General features: G+C 30.0%; 1 protein-coding gene across 1 annotated transcript in view; it reads right to left on the reverse strand.

Moving 5' to 3' along the window:
* ssp3 (SCAPER domain-containing protein short spindle 3) overlaps nt 1–19,675 on the reverse strand; it is a 140,682-nt gene that overhangs the window by 86,992 nt on the left and 34,015 nt on the right. The window contains exons 4-8 of the mRNA XM_075359329.1: nt 17,689–17,792; nt 13,014–13,160; nt 7,836–9,185; nt 4,707–4,836; nt 2,153–2,525 (exon numbers count right to left, since the gene is read on the reverse strand). Coding sequence (XP_075215444.1) covers nt 2,153–2,525; nt 4,707–4,836; nt 7,836–9,185; nt 13,014–13,160; nt 17,689–17,792 — 2,104 coding nt within the window. The remainder of the gene's footprint in view (nt 1–2,152; nt 2,526–4,706; nt 4,837–7,835; nt 9,186–13,013; nt 13,161–17,688; nt 17,793–19,675) is intronic.

A 19,675-nucleotide genomic window follows, 5' to 3' on the forward strand; every position in this document is an offset into this window, starting at 1 on the left:
CTTAAAATTGAACCAAATCACCTTGAACTAGAATTATTTGAGTCTACTTCTAACACTGCTACCATCGCTGTTACTACTACCACCACTTTGGTTTTGTGTGTTACTACTCTCATCTAATGTTGTCAATTGTAGAGTGTTCATGTTTCAATGCAGCTGTGTTTTTCTAAACTTCCTTATTCAATCAAGGAAAGAGTTGATGCAGTGGAAGCTTGTATGGGTTCTGAACCCTTTCAAGAAACATGTCAAATATTTAGAGACAAATTTCTCAGCAAATAGTAGCATATATGATTTGGTTAAAAAATGATGTACAACTGAGGGGGGATCCCAAACACAAAACAAAATAGGCGACCTTCTGTCTAGACTCCAAAGGCCAGTATTAAAAGAATTTCTGCCAGTCCAAAAAAAACCTATACTTAAGTTATCACAACTAAGTAGTATAAAATAATATATATCTTGCTGTAGATTCTTCATGATTTAAATTTAAAACCATATCGTGTAACAATTTAAGAGAAGACAATCCAAAACTTCTTAATTATTGTGATTGGCTTTTCAAAAATATTGGCAATGATGAAAACACTGACAATGCAGTATTTCCTGTAAGATAAGACATGGTTTCATTTATTTGGGGGTGTTAATTCAAATAAAACCAGTGATTGATGACTGAAAAAATCTGCACCAGATGTTTGAGCATCCACTTCAAGATGAGAAAATTGGTCTATGGTGTGCTGTTTCTGATAATTGTACAGTGGGACTAATATTTCTTGACCGGTCTGTCAATACAAGACAATTATCTAAGAATTCTACATTCAGTTAACTTTTTGTAAAAAACAAGAGTATAGCTTCTTCCAACAAGATGGAGTAACATATCACACATAAAATGATTCATTACCACGTTCATGAGGTTTTTACAGAAGAACAAACTGCCAGGAGAGGGCAGTAGTATCCATGTTCTCCAAATTTATTTAATTATAATGTTTGCCTTTGGGATTATTTGAAGGATAGAATATATAAACCAAATCCCTGCACTATTGATGAACTAAAGGCTAATGTTCGTCAAGAAATTAACAGCACTGACAACAACGTTTTGCATAAGAATGACACTCATTTTGATCATTGAGTACAAAAATGCATCACTGTGCAAGGCGCTCCTTTCAAACATCTTTTGTGAAAATACGGTAAATATGTAAACTTTTTCTAATGTAAATACATAGAATTTAGTTTAATTTACATTTTAATTTCAAAATATTGTTACATATTGCTACTGTGTTTAGTCTGCAGTGATTTAAGTTGCTCACCCTATATAATTATATTTTAGAAATATTACATTTTAGAAATTACATTTTAGTATAGAAAAACTTCAGAATATATAAGGCTCTGACCAAGGCCACATTTCTTTCAGTGATATTCTCACAGAAAAAATATAAAATTGGATATTACCGCAAAAATTTTCTACAGAATTAAACAAAATTCATATTAACAAGCTGAGAAAGATTAACTTAACCAGGATGTGATGTAAATATACATTTTGCAAATAACTACACGTCAAGAACAGTTATATAAAAAAATTTATCTTATGCCAAAATTCTGAGACTGTCAACCTATAAGATGCTGAAAGTATAACATAACCAAAAAAACTGGAAGAGTACACAGCAGTCTAACTTTGATGATCTACAAGAATGAGTTAATTAAATGGGGATTTAGCCATTACAATTTTTTTATTACTATTATTTCCCATCCCTTTATTTCAAGATTGTATTTCATGAGATATCAAATTCTTACAGAATCATAGACTGTAGATGGATGGAAAACTTTACTGAGGTTCTACTGAGGTATTACTGAGGTTCTTGCTAATCTACTTTCACTTCATTTATATTTATATTTATTAACTTATATTTCATTTTAATTAACTTTATTGTCAACATGTAAATTTTTTAGAAAAATATTTAAAATTCAAAGAAGAATGATCAGTTTAATTTGCACAACCTATTCATATTTAACTAAGTCTTGACACATATGATATTTTATGAAAATATAGCCAATCTATAAATCAAGGGATTAGTCTAAAAAAATTTCCTAAATTGTGTAGAAATGATAAAGATTAACTATAATGATAACTAGTTAAGAATAGCTATCTATATAAATGATTTATTACCTTAAATTAGATGAGAGTCCTTTACCAGAAGAAATATCTTGATTTTTACATTTACTTTCATTTATTTTAAGAATGGTTGCTGTAGACTGTGAATTTTTTTTATTATCTACAAGAGGTGATGATTTATTACTTTTTATTTCGGCATTACGTTTATCTTTACGTTGTTTAATAACAGTTTTTTCCAAAGATGGAGATTCAAGAGTTAATGCGAGTGCAGGTAGGGATGTAGCAGGGCTTGGAAGATGGAATCTACTTGACGCATTAGAATTAATAAAACTGCTGTCTCCCCGAGTTGTAGTTTTAATATTTCCTGAGCTTTGTGATAGTGGATTCGCACGCCACCTTGATTTAACTTTCACAGTTTCCCAACCATCTAAAACAAAAACAACTAAATGAATGCTTCATAGAAATTTTCACAAGACAAACCCTTAGTACATTAATTTTAACTATACACACAGGGCCTATTGAAATATTTAGTGAACTTGAAAACACCCAAATGCAAAATCGGCATGCCATCCACCCCTCGTGGTAATACATAATGGAACTCTTTGGTAGCTCCCTCAAACTAGGGTTTTGGAGAATACACACAGCTGACTGGAGATGTGAAAACAATGAAAAAAAAAAAAATATATATATATATAATTTTGTTTAAGCTTGGCAAAAATTTTATCAAAACATACAAAATGATTCAAGATGTTAATGAGAACTTTTTGAACTGCCATTAAAATGTCTGAATTAAAATGAATAGTTCAGATATTTATAAGTAGTCAAGAGACTACTGAACACAATGCTCTTCCAGGCAGGTCATCAACGGACATGTTCTAAATTACCAAGTGAATGATTTGGTGCAGTCAAGCTGACGTTTAACAGTTCGTGGCGTAGCAGAACAGTGGGATTTCATTAGGTTCATGTCACAAAATTCAGACCAAAAAATTAGAATTGCATCATTTCAAAATTCTCAACACAAGAGCAGAAAAAATAATCTTGTAGCAACTTATCAGGAACTTTTGAAATGATGATGAAATCTTCTTATTGAAAATAATAACTAACAATGAGGCACGAGTGTATGGATACGATTGTAAAGAAGTCTTAGTAATCACAATGAGTCAGAGAATCAATGAGACTACAAAAAGCAAAAGTTGTTTTGTTCAAAAAAACAAAGATGATTCTTTGTCTTTTTTGACATCAAAGATGTTGTTAATTATAAATTCCACCTGCATGGCAGTCAGCCAACCACCAATAATAAATGATTTGGACTTCACAAATCATTCACTTGAACAATACAGGGCATATCTGCTGATGTTGAGGCCTTCCTGAATGAGCATCACCTTCATTAGTATCTTTACTTTTAAAATGCCTCAACCACTCGTATCGTTGTGGGCAGCACAGGAATGTTGTTTTCATAAGCCTCTTGAATCATTTTGTTTCAATAAAATTTTTGCCATACTTAAAAAAGATTTCACTGCAACTCATTCAAGTAAATCATTCATCACAAACATTTCTGAGGACATCAAAAACTAACCATGCAGAAGTCATCAGACATCTCTGTGAAAATGTGAGGAGAAAGAGAGCTGATCTATGATGCGACAACTCATGATTTCTTCACCATAACAATGCACCAGAGTCCTTGAGTCGTTGCAATTCAAAAGTTTTGTATAAAAAATGTACATTGTGTCATCCCTTACCCACCATACTCACCCAACCTAACCTCTGCTGAGTTTTTTTACTTTCAAACTTAGATTTCTGTTAAAAAGACAAAAATTTGATACAGCAGACAATTGTGTCCATAAAAGAAAATTCACAGAACGCCCTAAAAGTTGTTTCAAAAAGTGAATTCCAAAGCTGATTTTCTAAGCGAGAGGAACATTTTGGAAAATTGTATAAGAGAGGTTCAAAGGTTTAAAAATTTAGTACTTAAAAGATTAACTGTATAAGAATGTTAAATATTCAAGATTTTTTTAGAAAAATATTCAGTTATGTTTTAATAAACATTGTAACAGGAAAACAATTTTATGTTTACAAGTTAATACATAGGACCAACATTAACACTAAAATAAAAATGTATCTTTTCTTGTGGAATTACTTTGTTTTAATATTACATTTTTATGGTCTATGTATTAGTATTACTTGAATAATATAATCTATAATAATATAGATTCTTACTGCTGTCAGGTAATTCACTTAAAATGCATACAAAATTAAAATTCAATTTCAAAATTTCCTCAAAAAATACAACTGTGGTTTATAAAAATGCTTTTTAAATCACGCAGTACTGAAATCCTACAACATGCTAAGCATTAAATTTTTACTACTCAGACTGTATCAATCATTTGAAAGTTCAACAAATACCAAAGAGCTACCACTCACTTTCAAGAATCATTCCTCAATGTGGTTTCTACAGATACCATTATGGTAAAATTTATCATCATACAACAATTCATTTATCAAAGGCCCACACCCTCATCAATAATAATATAACAAATCGCAAAAGAATGTTTTTCAGAAATACTAATTAGAAACTTTTCTTCTAATTTTTAAAATCTAGCAACATCACCTTCATCTTTCACAGAGCTTTTCTTTCGTTCATCAAATGGGAAACCCAATTTTGCATTAGCTTTTTCTCTTCCACTGACTGGAGCAGACTGAACTCTATTTTGGCCAGTTGTATTTGCCAATCCCATCTCCTGAAAAAAAAAGAAGGGCAACTATATTTATCTGTTTATAAATAGATCAATATAATTCCTTTGATATCTATGTTGCAAAAACAGTTAATAATTTTTTTAATTTGTAAAAAAAAATTAAGGGGCAATTATTAAAAAGTTTACTTATTCATAAATAAATATACATTTACTTTCACATGTACATATGCACATGAGAGTCGCAAAAACATTTCCAATTTTTTTTCTGGTGATCCACTGTAACTTATATTTTAATTTATTTTCTATACAACATTCTAAATAAATACTGGGTTTTAAAAAATAATTTGTTAAATCCTTTAAAAATTAAATAAAATAACTGACAAAATTTAGGTTAAATGTGTTCATTATCATAGCAATCAAAACAAATCATTCATTTTGACACAAATACGAGTAGAAAGATAACTGGTGAAAATAAAGTTAACAGGAATGGTACAAATTCATAAAATTAATATAAAAAATACAATAAAATTTTTTATTATACAATTAAGAATTATGAAAAAACTGTAAACAACAGAAATAAAATCGCAGGAAGTTTACAGACGGAAAAATCAAGAACTAATATTTCCCTAAAGCAAGAGATAATGTGTGGAGATTAAGTTGTATGGAATGCTTGACGAACCCTTAATAGATTGCAGAGTAACGTGGGAAGATTAAAAATTTAAAGAAAAGAACTTTTAACAAGGAGAAGAATAACTCGATCATAATGTGCTGGATGAATCAGCCAAAAATATCACTGATAAAGAGTAGGCATAATGATGTAAAATAAGAGGTATTTTTTAGTTTTCAACAAGGCATCAAAACTTGCAAACTTATTAAATATCACAAAAAATAAAATATAGGAAAAGAAAGCAGCTGAAACATTATGTGTTTAATGAGGACACTTATTAAGATTTTTTCCAGACAAGAAAAAGAAACAGATAGTAAAATTTTATTTTAGTAAGGACCTAATTTGGATATAAATAAATTTTTTATTCTGATCGATTCAAATAATACATTATATAAATCATATCAAGAATGGATAGATATACTACACCATGGAAAAAAAGGAACTGTGCCTGAATGGATCAGAGCATCATCACAAAATTCACATTTAATTATAAAATTTTTTAAAATTAAATTTTAGATTATTATTAAATTTCCACATTAAACTTTTTAAATATACAAATAACATTAAAGTAAATATATTAAGATGGTTAAGATCTCATAACAACATAAATATAAAATGTGAGTACAAACAATTATAAAGTTTTATTGAAGAAGAAATACACATTTTCAGAAATGAATGTAAAGATGTCTTAACAAATTTAAGGTGCAGCACCTTATCAATCAATTATCTTCTACCACAACCTCATCCAATTTTTTAAAAAACCACAATAAATTTTGATTTAGTACATATTCATGTATACAGTACATTAACATGTAATACTATTTTGAACTCGGATAACTTCACACATTAAGAAATACAAAAACCAAGGAGCTCATTTAATGCAAGAATCAAATTCCATGTGACAGACCAAAAAATCTGTTACACCAACATTTGACTGCCAGTTGTTATATAAGTTTTATACCCTTAATATGTAATCTTTCAATTTGTGGATTTTTTTAAGCAGAAGGATGTAATACCTCTCATAGACGGTTTCGTCGTTTAAAACCTCATACTAAATAATATGAAGATGTAAAAGATATAGAACCATTCATTCAGACTATCACTCGATACTCAACCATAAAACTGGCATTTTAAAGATCCAAGACAATGGACGTGGATAGGGATAACCTAACTCTACAAACTACCATTCTGTTTATTTTCCAGAAGCTGAGGTCTTGATTTTTTTGTTAAATTTTATAGCACACAATTTCAGCTATATAAAAAACTCCGCGAACTTGTTACAATAATTTTTTTTCTCAATACCATTTACTTTTAGTGTAGCTCGTATTATTTACTCATACTATTTTTACCCATGCTAATTCTTATATTTGAATCAATTTGGATTTTTCACTCGATTTTTTAATTTAAAAGACTTCAGTTATAAACAAAATTTATAAATTATAAACAATATTTATAATTTATAGTTAAAGTGCACATTAATCAACAGATCGATAAATTAGGACTAGGGATGTGTGTAATGACTTTATTCAATACGCACCTCTCAGCTCCTAGTTTGGCTTTTTATACAACCTCACATAGGAAACAGAGTTCTTGAACAGTTTCACAAGCACACAAGGTTACTAACCCGCTAAACTTCAATAAAGATTGGCTTTCCCTGCCGGCCACCATACGTTGCTATCAAGATACCATAGAGAGTAACCAACACTATGCACTTGCCCAAACAAGAAAGAAATAATTATAAAGAAAAGGCAGGAAAGAGAACAGGAATAATTTTTCCACAGAGGGACTACAACCATTTATAATAATTCACTACTATCTCACCCAGAAACACTAATCAATACTCACCATTCATAATAGAATTACACATAATTTTTTAAAATGTTTTTGCCGATTGTAACTAAATAACATTCATGAATTTAGCACACAATGAAAACAAAAACCAGTTTACAATGAACAAAACTTTTTACAATAAAAAGCTTAAAAATTCTGAACATTTTTAGCTGTTTCTTGAGTTGTGATTTATTAACACAGCTCTAGCCTCAATGTTTTCCTTTTTTATCCCCAAAACACAAATATAGTTTTATTTAAATTGCTCCTATCAAGAAGTATAAATTGTTCAGACTAATGAATCGTTTAAGAAATATAAATCTTTCATATGAATGAATTGTTCGTGTGCTGCGTGCAGCTGCCCAGTGCATTACCATTGGTCAGCTCTACACCTATAGCAACCAAAATAAAATGCGAGTACACACAACAAACAAACACACAAACTCCCACACCATCTTTTTTTTATGGAGATGATATACAGCTACATAAAACATTTACAGAATTACATTCACATATATAAAAATTTATACTTTAAAGTAATCAAACATACCTTTTTATTAGGTAAAGAAGTAACTCTCCCTTTGGCATTAGCAGATCTCATATCTGCAGATGTATGACTGCGAACCAGTTTAGAAACTGTGGAATAGGCTGGTTTTGTAATAGCTAGTGGAACTTCACTGCTACTTTTCACTTTTTTAATTTCACTTGCATCGGCTGATGAATTTTTGATCTTGTTTACAGCTAAAGAAGAAGTACTTTTTACTAACTTCCTGTCTGAATTTTGTTTTGCAACATCAGAAACACTACTTTTCTGTTTCATTGACACAATAACAGGAACATCTGTCATAACAGATTTATCAGCAAAGGCTACAGATTCTAAAACCGGTTCAGTATTGATAACTTTTGAATTAACTGCAACCAAATCCTGGTAATTAGATTCCTCTTTAGTTCTCTGAGTTGAATTTATACCTACAACCTCATTATTTTGTAATGTGCAGCCAAAATTAACGTTTTCATCATTACATTTTTCTTTTTCTATAACTTCATTAATCTTTTCATTTGCTGAAGTTACTGTACTATCACTTGATTTTTTTTCACTCTTTTCTTCAGGAATATTATCGGATTCTTCTTGCAAACAAATGCTTTGCATATTCTTTGGAGGTATTTTGTTAACATTTACAGTGCTTCTATTAGGTGCATGCGAGACATTACTAGTTCCTTTTGTTTTAGGCAAACAATCAGAACCGGTCCCTTTTAAATTCTTTTCAACACTCACAGAAGGCTGTAAACATTTCCCAGAAGATAATACATTGGTAGTAGCTTTTTTATTAGGAACAAACGTAGCTGCAGCAACATTTCTCCCAGTCCCATAATTTAAAGATTTATGTATACTTGTAGGAGACTGAGGAGTAGTTTTCCGATTAGGAACAAAACTATTCGCTAAAACATTCTTTCCAGGTTGCGGTGAAGTAGGTGTTGCAGTTGCTTTATTTGTAGTAATATTAGATGATTTAGTTACGCTCGGATTAGTAATTAATTTTTTAGTGGATAAAGAAGACACAGATTTTGGACCGCTAGTTTTTGGTACAATATCAGCTTTTTCTGGATAAGTTTGAGAAGACCGATCAACTTTTGAAACCTCAGATAATTCTTTACTCTGCAAATCCTCAATCACAGTTAAGTCTGTTTTAACTTCATCTTCCAACTCCCTGGTATCATCACTTTTTGCCTCCTTCAGATGTTTCTCTAAAATTACATCTCCAAACGACAAACCTAAATTGTTTGTAGGTACTACGTTTATATTTTCATCAGGTACATTAGTTTTATCATCAGAGCTGAATGAAAGCTGTCTTTTAATGATACCGACATCAGGAATTTTGGGAAAACTGGGACAATGTGCCTGAAAAAAATATACACCAAACCTTAGTTTAGTCGATAAGAATAAAAAAAAGCATTAACATTTGATAACATAAGTTCATCTGTTGCAATTAATCATTTTATTTAAGGCTTATTTCATAATCAGTCGCTAAGCAAATACGATCAAATTCTACAATATTCCAGGATGACTATAAAATAATACTGAAGCAATTAAAACATCTGCCTATCAAAAGGTAAGAGTAAGTCAATCCTGGAGAAGAAATATTTTACTTTTCATAATAATGATACCTGCAATTGTAACTGCAATTCTTATATTAAATTAAAAAGAATAACTAAAAACCAAAAAATTATAAATACCAACTAAGAATACAATAAAGGTCATTAAACAGTTCACATAATTGATTTAATTTCATATCTATTTCTGTTTTTCCCCCTGTTCAGTGAAACTAAACTTTATTTCATTGCATTCCAAGACGATCAGAAAAAAGGCAACATTAACTTTTTCTTATTTTATATAGCTGGATTATTAATAAAATCACCTCAGTAAAATAGCAATTTTACGTTCTTTTCTAATTTAGTTTATCTAAATAGAGTTACTTACTTTATCTCACAAAGTAAACATTTCTCCCTACAGATAAGTGTAACAAAAGAACTCATTTAATACAGGTTTCACAGGATATGTTCACACAAAAATATATTTATGAATATCATACACATTCATATTTACTAGACAAAGAGTGGAGAACCCTCGGTATACATGACAAATCTCTAGTCTCTACTCTCTACTCTTTTTCAAAGCGAGACCCAGGGCTAATCCTAAAAAATATTTAAACAAATAAATATATATTCAACATCTTCACCAAGTTGTATAACTTAATAAAATGGAGAGAGAACTAAATGAAAGTGCTGAGGAGGAACAAACTCTATCAACTTTTACTAATAATTAGTAATATGCTTATTATAAAATTTGTAACATACTTTGTCATATTCCGTAAACAATACATTATAGATTTCTAATATATGTGTATTTATAGACTTGGATTTTTTTAAACCATAAGTCATGAAATTACATTTTGAAAGTGTTTAATGCATCATTAATGTTTTATTTATTAGATATAAATGTAAATTTCTTTACACTGGCACAAATGTAAGTAAGTAGTAACTGTTAAAACTATGAGAAATGTTTGAAGAAATTATTTGTACATGAAGAATCATGCATGTGTGAATCCTATTTCATTTGAATGTTGCAAGGAAAATTAAAAGTCTTTATTGGCTTAAATTTGATAATTATATGCAAAAAAGTGATAAATAAAATAAAATTTAATTACAAATAAAAGTGATAATAAAATTTTCCAAGTCCAAATTAAACCTACATCAGTGATAATAGATCTCTGTCTACATATTAAATAATAATCAAATTTTTTTTTAATTGGAAGCTGTATGAAAAAAGTACTTTTTAACAATTATTTTATTTTTTTTTATTTGTTACCTTGTGGTTTTAAAAATTTCATCATTCATTTACATTTTCTTTTATAATTTACATTTTCTTTTTTGTTTTATACCCTTCTGACTTTTCTATCTTTCTTCTTCAGTTTGTTGTAATTATATTTGATAAATCAAATGTAGCCAATTCTTAGGGTAATTCCCAGATAAACTCCTACGTTTTGAATTTTTAAACAGCTGAATAATTATTACCCTTGGGGCATGTGTGCTTTCAAAATAAAAAGTAGCAAACATGAATCGATATAATGTTTTTTTGTGAAATGATTAAAGCTTAAAAAAAAATCAAAATGATAAATTATTGCATTAGGTAACAGAAAATTTAATTAGCGGTATTATTTTGTTTCCATTATCTTAAACTTGCAATATTCTTTTCTTTCAGCTTATTTTATTAGAATATCTCGATTTCATTTTCTCATGTTACAATCTTATTTGGCAGACTGAATATGATTTCTTCTTTTATAAGACACTAAAAAAAAAAGTATGTGCAGTTATGTTTCCGTTAGGTTTTTGTTAAAAACTACACAGAACGTAAATATGGTTTTACAAATATTATGAGACTGTGTTTACAGAAATCTAAAATTTATTACCACAGAAATATAAAAAAATTAAAGGAGCTTAAGTCGAAAAAATGTAATTTTTAAAAATAACATCCACTACAATATAATTTTTGAAACACTGTTCTAATTTACCTTGAAAAGAAGTATGAGATAAGAAGTCTGCAAGGTGTTCTCTTGAATGTGCTTGTTCGGTTCATAGATGTTGGCTGACCGTGTGTCTTGCAGACCCTGGCTTTCAAATATCCCCAAAAAAGAAAATCTGCTGGTTAAAGTCTGGTGACCAGGCAGGCCAGTTGATGAAACCGTACCACAAAATAAGAAATCTAGGAAACACACTTCTACATGTGGATGTGCTTAAGTGGCCATGCGAGTGGAGACTCTATATTTTGAATATTGAAGTCAATGTACACCTTTCATCCAGAAAATGGTTTTCGACATTGCACAGTAGAATTCAGTACTGATGGTTAAAGGAGTACTACAGTCTTTTTCAAACAAAAAAGGACTAATAATCCAATGTGAAGTCACAGCACACTACTTGGTCACTTTTCTGTTGTATAGTGTCCTTTATGTAATTCCTCAGGGTTTTTCTCTGACCAATAAGGGCTGTTCTACTTGCTTACAAAACCATCAAAATGAAAACGGGCTTCATCAAACATTACAAGGTAATTAAGCAGGTTGGGGTTTTTGTTTATGAATGCAATAACTCTTTACAGAAGGTAGATAATTCTTTGTTGATTTATCTCTGATTCTTTTAACTCATTAACTATCTTAATTTTATATATGTGAAGTTTTTAACACCATGTAGAGAATATGGTGAAGATTTTGAAAAGATATTCCAAGCACCTGGTGTGACATCAAGATGGGATTATACATTTTAAGCAATGGCAACTTGCACACGGTATACATTTTCAGCCACGTGTTCATTTTACATCTTGAACTGACCCCTCATCATGCCATTTTTTAGCCGTCAATATCAAAATGATTCTTGAAGGAACGTCTCACATAATAAATGCCTCTGAAATTTGCATTAATTGAAGTTTTCAACTTGAAAAAATAATTTTGCAGAAAAATATTTTATAACAGAAGTTAAAATACAAAACCAAATACTACCGGAATACTTCCCATCCTTTCAAGCGTTATATTTTTTAAACTGTTTCATTATTACTGCTAATACTGTAATTTTTTTACCTAGTTAGATGATTTTTAAATGCAGTGGATGAATTTTAAGTCAGATATTTGCTGACCTTGAGACTGAATTGGAAAATAAAAAATAGTACTTTAAGTAACAGAAGAAGTGTGGAAAATTATCAACTAAGGATTTGAAATATTAAGTCAAAATACTTTTTTAACTTTAGGTGAAATTGTTAAAGCAGCATTACTATCTATTCTTGCATCTATATATTCTTGGTAGATAAGTAATAAACTTCTTTAAGTCATGTAACAGGTGAAGCTCTACTCTACTGGTTATTCTAATAGCATGTATAAATCATTAGGTTTACAAAATATAACATAAAAGATATAAATTGTCTGTCATCACAGTAGCAGCAGAAGTTCCACTGTGATTTTTCATCATTTCTCCCATTGTGGTTTGACTTACTAGTAATAACTTAGGATAAAGATTAAATTCAGTTTATTTCACATGTAAGTAAAATAATATTTTATTTTATCTGGAGATTTCTTGTAATAATACTCATAAGCGATTAAGAATTAACAAAAAAATACTTAATTTTCTTTAAAATTTAATTTTCTTAATTATATTAAATTTAAACAATAATAAATAAATCACATACTTTTCCTGGCGATGATTTACGCACTTCCCAAGCCAGTGAAGTAGGTCTTTGGGGAGGAGGTGTATTTTCATACTCCCACTTAAGTTTGAACCACTCTATTAAATTATGAAAATCTCTCGTAAAGTTTTCTAACACTAAAATCACTTCCTGAAATCATAATTAAAGAATGATATTTAAAAAGAAAACCATCAGCAATATTTTTATATAAAAAGAAAAATTTATTTATACAATAAAATATAACTATATATATTTATTTATATAGTTCAAATTATATTCACATTTAATTATTACATTCTATATTTATATTCAAATTATATTTATATAATCCAATAAATACAATAAACATATATAACTCCTATTAAGCATACATCCAACTAAAGAATGAAATATGAATTAAAAAAATAAAATAGAAGTAAATATCAACAAATTGCAACTAAATTATGCATTGCTACAAGATTATACTTGAACAAGAGAACTGCCAATGTGCCTTTTAATCTATAAAATAATTTCAAATCTATGCTCATAACATGTCTCTATAATTTTATCGGTTTAACATTTTTATAGTCAAAACTGTGTTGCACTACGTGACTGATGGAAGGGTCAGGTCAGTTCAACAGTGCTACACTGACATGACCAAAGAGCATTTTAAAAATCATTTAATCAAACTGGTGCTCGGTAGATTAATAAATAAGCACTAGAAAAACAACATGTTAGATTACACTGATAAAGATAATTTTTTTTCCTAACATACAATACATGATTTTAATCTGTTTTTTGATGCTGAAAGCATATTATGACGCCATATCTAATACTGAAGAGTGAGCCTTCATGGACAAGATTAATCATGTCTGTGCAGGTCAAAACATGTAGTTGAAAACACAGTTGTGTTGTTTGTTTTAAGCACTGTATTTAGGAATGAATTAATTTCATTCACTCTTAGTACTGTCTTAAGTTTGTTAACAGTGCACTGACATAATGCCTCAAAATTGTATAAATGATGTGGATACCTTTTGTATGATGAGTTTACCGTAAAATCAAATAGAAAAAACATTACACCTTTAATTAAAAAAGCATATCATTTGTACTTTCAGTGTAAAATTGGTGATCAGGATAAGACATGGGTTCCTCACATAGTATGCACAAATTTTTCTGTATATTTAAGAGGATGGCTGAAAGGTACACGGAGGCTTACCATTTGATATACCTATAGTTTGTCATGAACTAAAGGATGATGTAACCGATTGTTACTTTTGTTTAACAAGTATGTCTGGAATTTCTAAAAAATCTAAACATACTGTAAAATATCTTTCATTGCATCTTCAATCAGGCATGTATCTAACAGTGAAATTATTCCAGTTCCTGAGCCACCTGTGATGTATGTTTCGAAAGCAGCAATGAAGAACCAGGCAGTACTGAAGAAGACAACAATGATTTTGATTTTGAATTATCTTCCAATAAGCCACTCTTATATTGCAAGGTGTCCTAAATGACTTGGTTAGGGATTTAAATTTATCAAAAAATCAGGCTGAACTGTTGGGATCAAGACTGCAAGGTTGGAATTTACTTCAAAAAAATACAAAAATTTTGGGCTTTCGCAGCCGAGAAAAAGAACTTTCTTAGTACTTTGTTGATGAAAATAATTTGGTTTATTGCACAAATATTGATGAGCTTATGTTGCACTTATGACTAGTTCATAAACCTGAGGACTGGCACCTTTTCATAGATTCATTCCAATATATCTTAAAAGTGGTACTACACAATGGTAACAAATATCCTTCAATACCGATCGCTTATGGTATTCATTTAAAAGAGACAAATGATATGATGAAAGACGTTCTTGGAAAAATAAATAATAAAAAAAAACATTGCTGGAACATATGTGGTGATTTGAAAGTTATAACTATTTTGTTAGGCATACAGTTAGGCTATACTAAGTACATGTGTCTTCTTTGCAAATGGGATAGCCGAGCTAGGGATAAACATTATGTTACCAAAGAATGGAAGAAACGAGACAACTTAACTCCAAATGGGAAAAACATTATTCATGGGCTCTTAGTTGAATCCCAAAAAAAGTTTTTTTATCTCCTCACCACATAAAGCTAGGACTAATGAGAAATTTTGTAAATGCAATGAAGAAGGATAGTCCTGGATTTTGTACACCAGGCAGAAATTTCCGAATGTAAGTAAAGGAAAAATTAAAGAAGGAATATTTGTTGGTCCTCAAATAAGAGAGTTAAAGATAATGTATTTAACTCAATGTTAAATAATGTAGAAAGTGCAGCTTGAGCTTCATTTAAAGATGTTTGCAAAAATTTTCTCAGCAAACAAAAATCCGACAATTACCATGATATTGTTAATCAACTTCTTACTTCATACAGAGTTATGGGATGTAATATGTCTTTGAAAATACATTTCCTCCATTCACATCTGGATTTTTTCCCGGACAACCTCAGAGACGTAAGTGACGCACATGGTGAATGATTCCACCAAGACATTTTGGTGATGGAAAGCCGCTATAAAGCGAAATGGAATACTAACGTGCTTGCCAATTACTGTTGGACATTAATTCGGGATGTGCTTGAGGCTATTTATAAAAGAAAAGCATCAGCGAAATCATTCTAACACAGGTATGGCCATCCAAAACTATAAATTTTACACATTTTAACTATACTTTCCCTTAATATTTTTTTAAGCATAATTTATTTAAACTAAGGGTGATAGAAAAATTGTACTTACAGATCTGTAATGTAAGCAAAAAAGCAATTCAAGAAATGGTATCACTCTTAGAGAAAAATAAAAAAAACTTTTTTTTTGTCTATCAGTGTAATCAAATATTCTCACTGTTGGTTATTTTTTAAAAACGTCTTAATTTTACTTTTGCAAAAATCTATTGAAAATCATGTTTTGTTTTTCTTTTCAAGCCTAAAAGAAGAAAACGGAAAACAACATATTTAAAAAATCTTTTTAATATAATTTATTTTTCTAGACCCTACTTTCTACTTTATCCACCCATCTGATTTTTAACATTCTCCTATAGCACCACATTTCAAAAGCTTCTAATCTTTTCTTCTCAGATACTCCGATTGTCCAAGTTTCACTTCCATATAAAGCGACACTCCAAACATACACTTTCAAAAATCTTTTCCTGACATTTAAATTAATTTTTGATGTATTCAAATTATATTTCTTACTGAAGGCTCGTTTAGCTGTGCTATTCGGCATTTTATATCGCTCCTGCTTCGTCCATCTTTAGTAATTCTACTTCCCAAATAACAAAATTCTTCTACCTCCATAATCTTTTCTCCTCCTATTTTCACATTCAGTGGTCCATCTTTGTTATTTCTACTACATTTCATTACTGTTGTTTTGTTCTTGTTTATTTTCATGCGATAGTTCTTGCGTAGGACTTCATCTATGCCGTTCATTGTTTCTTCTAAATCCTTTTTACGCTCAGCTAGAATTACTATATCATCAGCAAATCGTAGCATCTTTATCTTTTCACCTTGTACTGTTACTCCGAATCTAAATTGTTCTTTAACATCATTAACTGCTAGTTCCATGTAAAGATTAAAAAGTAACGGAGACAGGGAACATCCTTGTCGGACTTCCTTTCTTATACGGCTTCTTTCTTATGTTCTTCAATTGTTACTGTTGCTGTTTGGTTCCTGTACATGTTAGCAATTGTTCTTCTATCTCTGTATTTGAACCCTAATTTTTTTAAAATGCTGAACATTTTATTCCAGTCTACGTTATCGAATGCCTTTTCTAGGTCTATAAACGCCAAGTATGTCGGTTTGTTTTTCTTTAATCTTCCTTCTACTATTAATCTGAGGCCTAAAATTGCTTCCCTTGTCCCTATACTTGTCCTGAAACCAAATTGGTCTTCTCCTAACACACTTCCTCCACTCTCTTCTCAATTCTTCTGTATAGAATTCTAGTTAAGATTTTTGATGCATGACTGGTTAAACTAATTGTTCTGTATTCTTCAAATTTATCTGCCCCTGCTTTCTTTGGTATCATTACTGTAACACTTTTTTTGAAGTCTGACGGAAATTCCCCTTTTTCATAAATATTACACACCAGTTTGTATAATCTATCAATCGCTTCCTCACCTGCACTGCGCAGTAATTCTACAGGTATTCCGTCTATTCCAGGAGCCTTTCTGCCATTTAAATCTTTTAATGCTCTCTTAAATTCAGATCTCAGTATTGTTTCTCCCATTTCATCCTCCTCAACTTCCTCTTCTTCCTCTATAACACCATTTTCTAATTCATTTCCTCCGTATAACTCTTCAATATATTCTACCCATGCTAGTTCCATGTAAAGATTAAAAAGTAACGGAGATAGGGAACATCCTCAGGACGTCATCCTCAACGTCTCAGACATCCTCAATCACAGGACATCATTGGATAAATTGCTCATCTAATTAAAATATCTTAAAAAAAAAACACGTATACCAATATTCTTGCCTAAGTATGCATCTACTCTTCATCTAATTGTCTATTACTATGGATACAGAATGCCCTCTTAGCTTATACTTATAGAAATAACAACGACCTACCACATTCAAATGTAATAAAAAATAATCATGTGAGCAGTAAAACACAAAAAAAAATTAAGTTCAATACAAAATATTCAAAAGCACACATAACAGATTTAAATAATCCCAACTTACTTTACATTCTGAGACACTTTCATCCATTTCACAGGTTTGATAAATTTCATCAACGGCTCTTTGTAAATTACCAAACAGGAATGCCCAGTATCGTGCTTGAAGTTCTATAATAGGAAAAAATTAAATAAATAAATAACATCATTACTCAGACATAAGATGCATTAAAAACAGATAAATGTTATTCATTTCTGAAATAATAAATTAAAAGTCATAACAAAATTTAAATTTAATTTAAAACAGATTAGAAAAAATTAATTATTATTTTTTAATTATTGTGCTTATATTAACCGTACCAGCAATCCCTACTTTACATGATTGAATAAGTAAACAGAACCACCAAGAATGTACCATGTGGTACGTTGTATAAACATTCCATGATAAACAAACTGTAGTGAGTAAAGAAGCTTCTAGAGATTGAAAAAGTGAGTACGAGAAAGACAGTAAGAATGAAGGACAATTAACCACACATCTCAGGAATGGTCGAACTGAGAATGTACAAGACTACACTTCATTTACACTCATACATATCATCCTCATTCATCCTCTGAAGAATTATCTAAACGGTAGTTACCGGAGGCTAAACAGGAAAGAAAGAAGAAGAAGTAAGAATGAAGGAAATATGTAAACATACAATAAATGTAAAAAGATAGAAACAACAAGCAAAGGGAGATAATGAAAAGAAATTTTTAAATAGAGAGTTTAAATCATGAGAATTCTGGAAAATAAAATAATAGTCGGGGCAAGAGATGAATAAACCGTCATTATCTTTTGTTTTTGAAACCATTATCTTTGAACAAAAAAAAATGAATGGGCGGCTGGACAATTCCTAGCCCCAGGGATATAAATACCACCTAGTACTGGCGAGAGAGTGTGAGCAAATAACAGTAGAGCAAACAAATGAAGACTGCACAACAAATGTATTCTGTTCAGTATAAAGGTGTACGGTTTTCAATAATGTATTTAAATTAAAAAAACTGTTCTGCGATTTCATTGTGAACAAGAGACAGAATCATAATTGTTGAAAAAAGTATAAGCTAGTTTCTTTTTCTACATAATAACAGTATATAATCATTGTATAAAGTTCAATAATGATTATGTAATTTAATCTCACTGCGTAATTACATCTTAATTTTACATTAACTTTCAATAGTTATTGTAAATTTCATACTAAAACCATAATTATTGTTTGTGACGTAACTTATTGATTTTGCAAATAATAACAAATTCAAGGATGAATAAATAGTATACTTTTAAGAATTTTAACGCGTGTAATATTTCAATATCCTTTGTGAAACCGATACGGGATAATATTCTCTTAGTATACGTTAGGATTTATTTTAATTGTAATGTATATTTAAAATATGTAATGTACTAATTTATTTTTATATATGGCTTATATGAAGTAGGATAAATTTCTTATAATTTATTATTCATAACGCTTCTTTATCAATCGGCAAATTAGCTTAGTCAGATATTATTTAAGGTATTCCCAGTCTTTATTACACAGCAAGTACGACTTACTTAAAAAATTTTTTTTTTTTTATTTTTAAATTTTAATCTAATGGTTAACTCTAGTTAATCTAGTTGTTAAGTCATCACTGCAAATCAATTAACAGCTGATTTTCGAAGTCAAAGGTTCTGAGGTTCAAATCCCAGTAAAAGTTAGTTGCTTTAATAAGGATTTGAATACCAGACAGTAAATACCAGTGTAGTTTGGTAGTTGAAGTTCAATTACCCACACGTCTCAAGAATGGTCGGATTTCATTTACGTGTCATACATATCATCCTCATCTGATTGGGTCACAAAGGGATTACTTATTATTCAGTAGTTGAACAGATTGCAATGTACAAATTAGGAAAATAGATAATAATAAAAAATTGTTCCAACAAACTTAGACCTACATATTCATCATTATCTTTAACAAAACAGATTAAAAGTAATAGTAGTAATTAAAACAAAGGGATATTCAGTAATGAAAGTAGCTTA

Source organism: Lycorma delicatula, chromosome 3 (assembly GCF_047948215.1).
Source record: "Lycorma delicatula isolate Av1 chromosome 3, ASM4794821v1, whole genome shotgun sequence".
Taxonomy (NCBI): domain Eukaryota; kingdom Metazoa; phylum Arthropoda; class Insecta; order Hemiptera; family Fulgoridae; genus Lycorma; species Lycorma delicatula.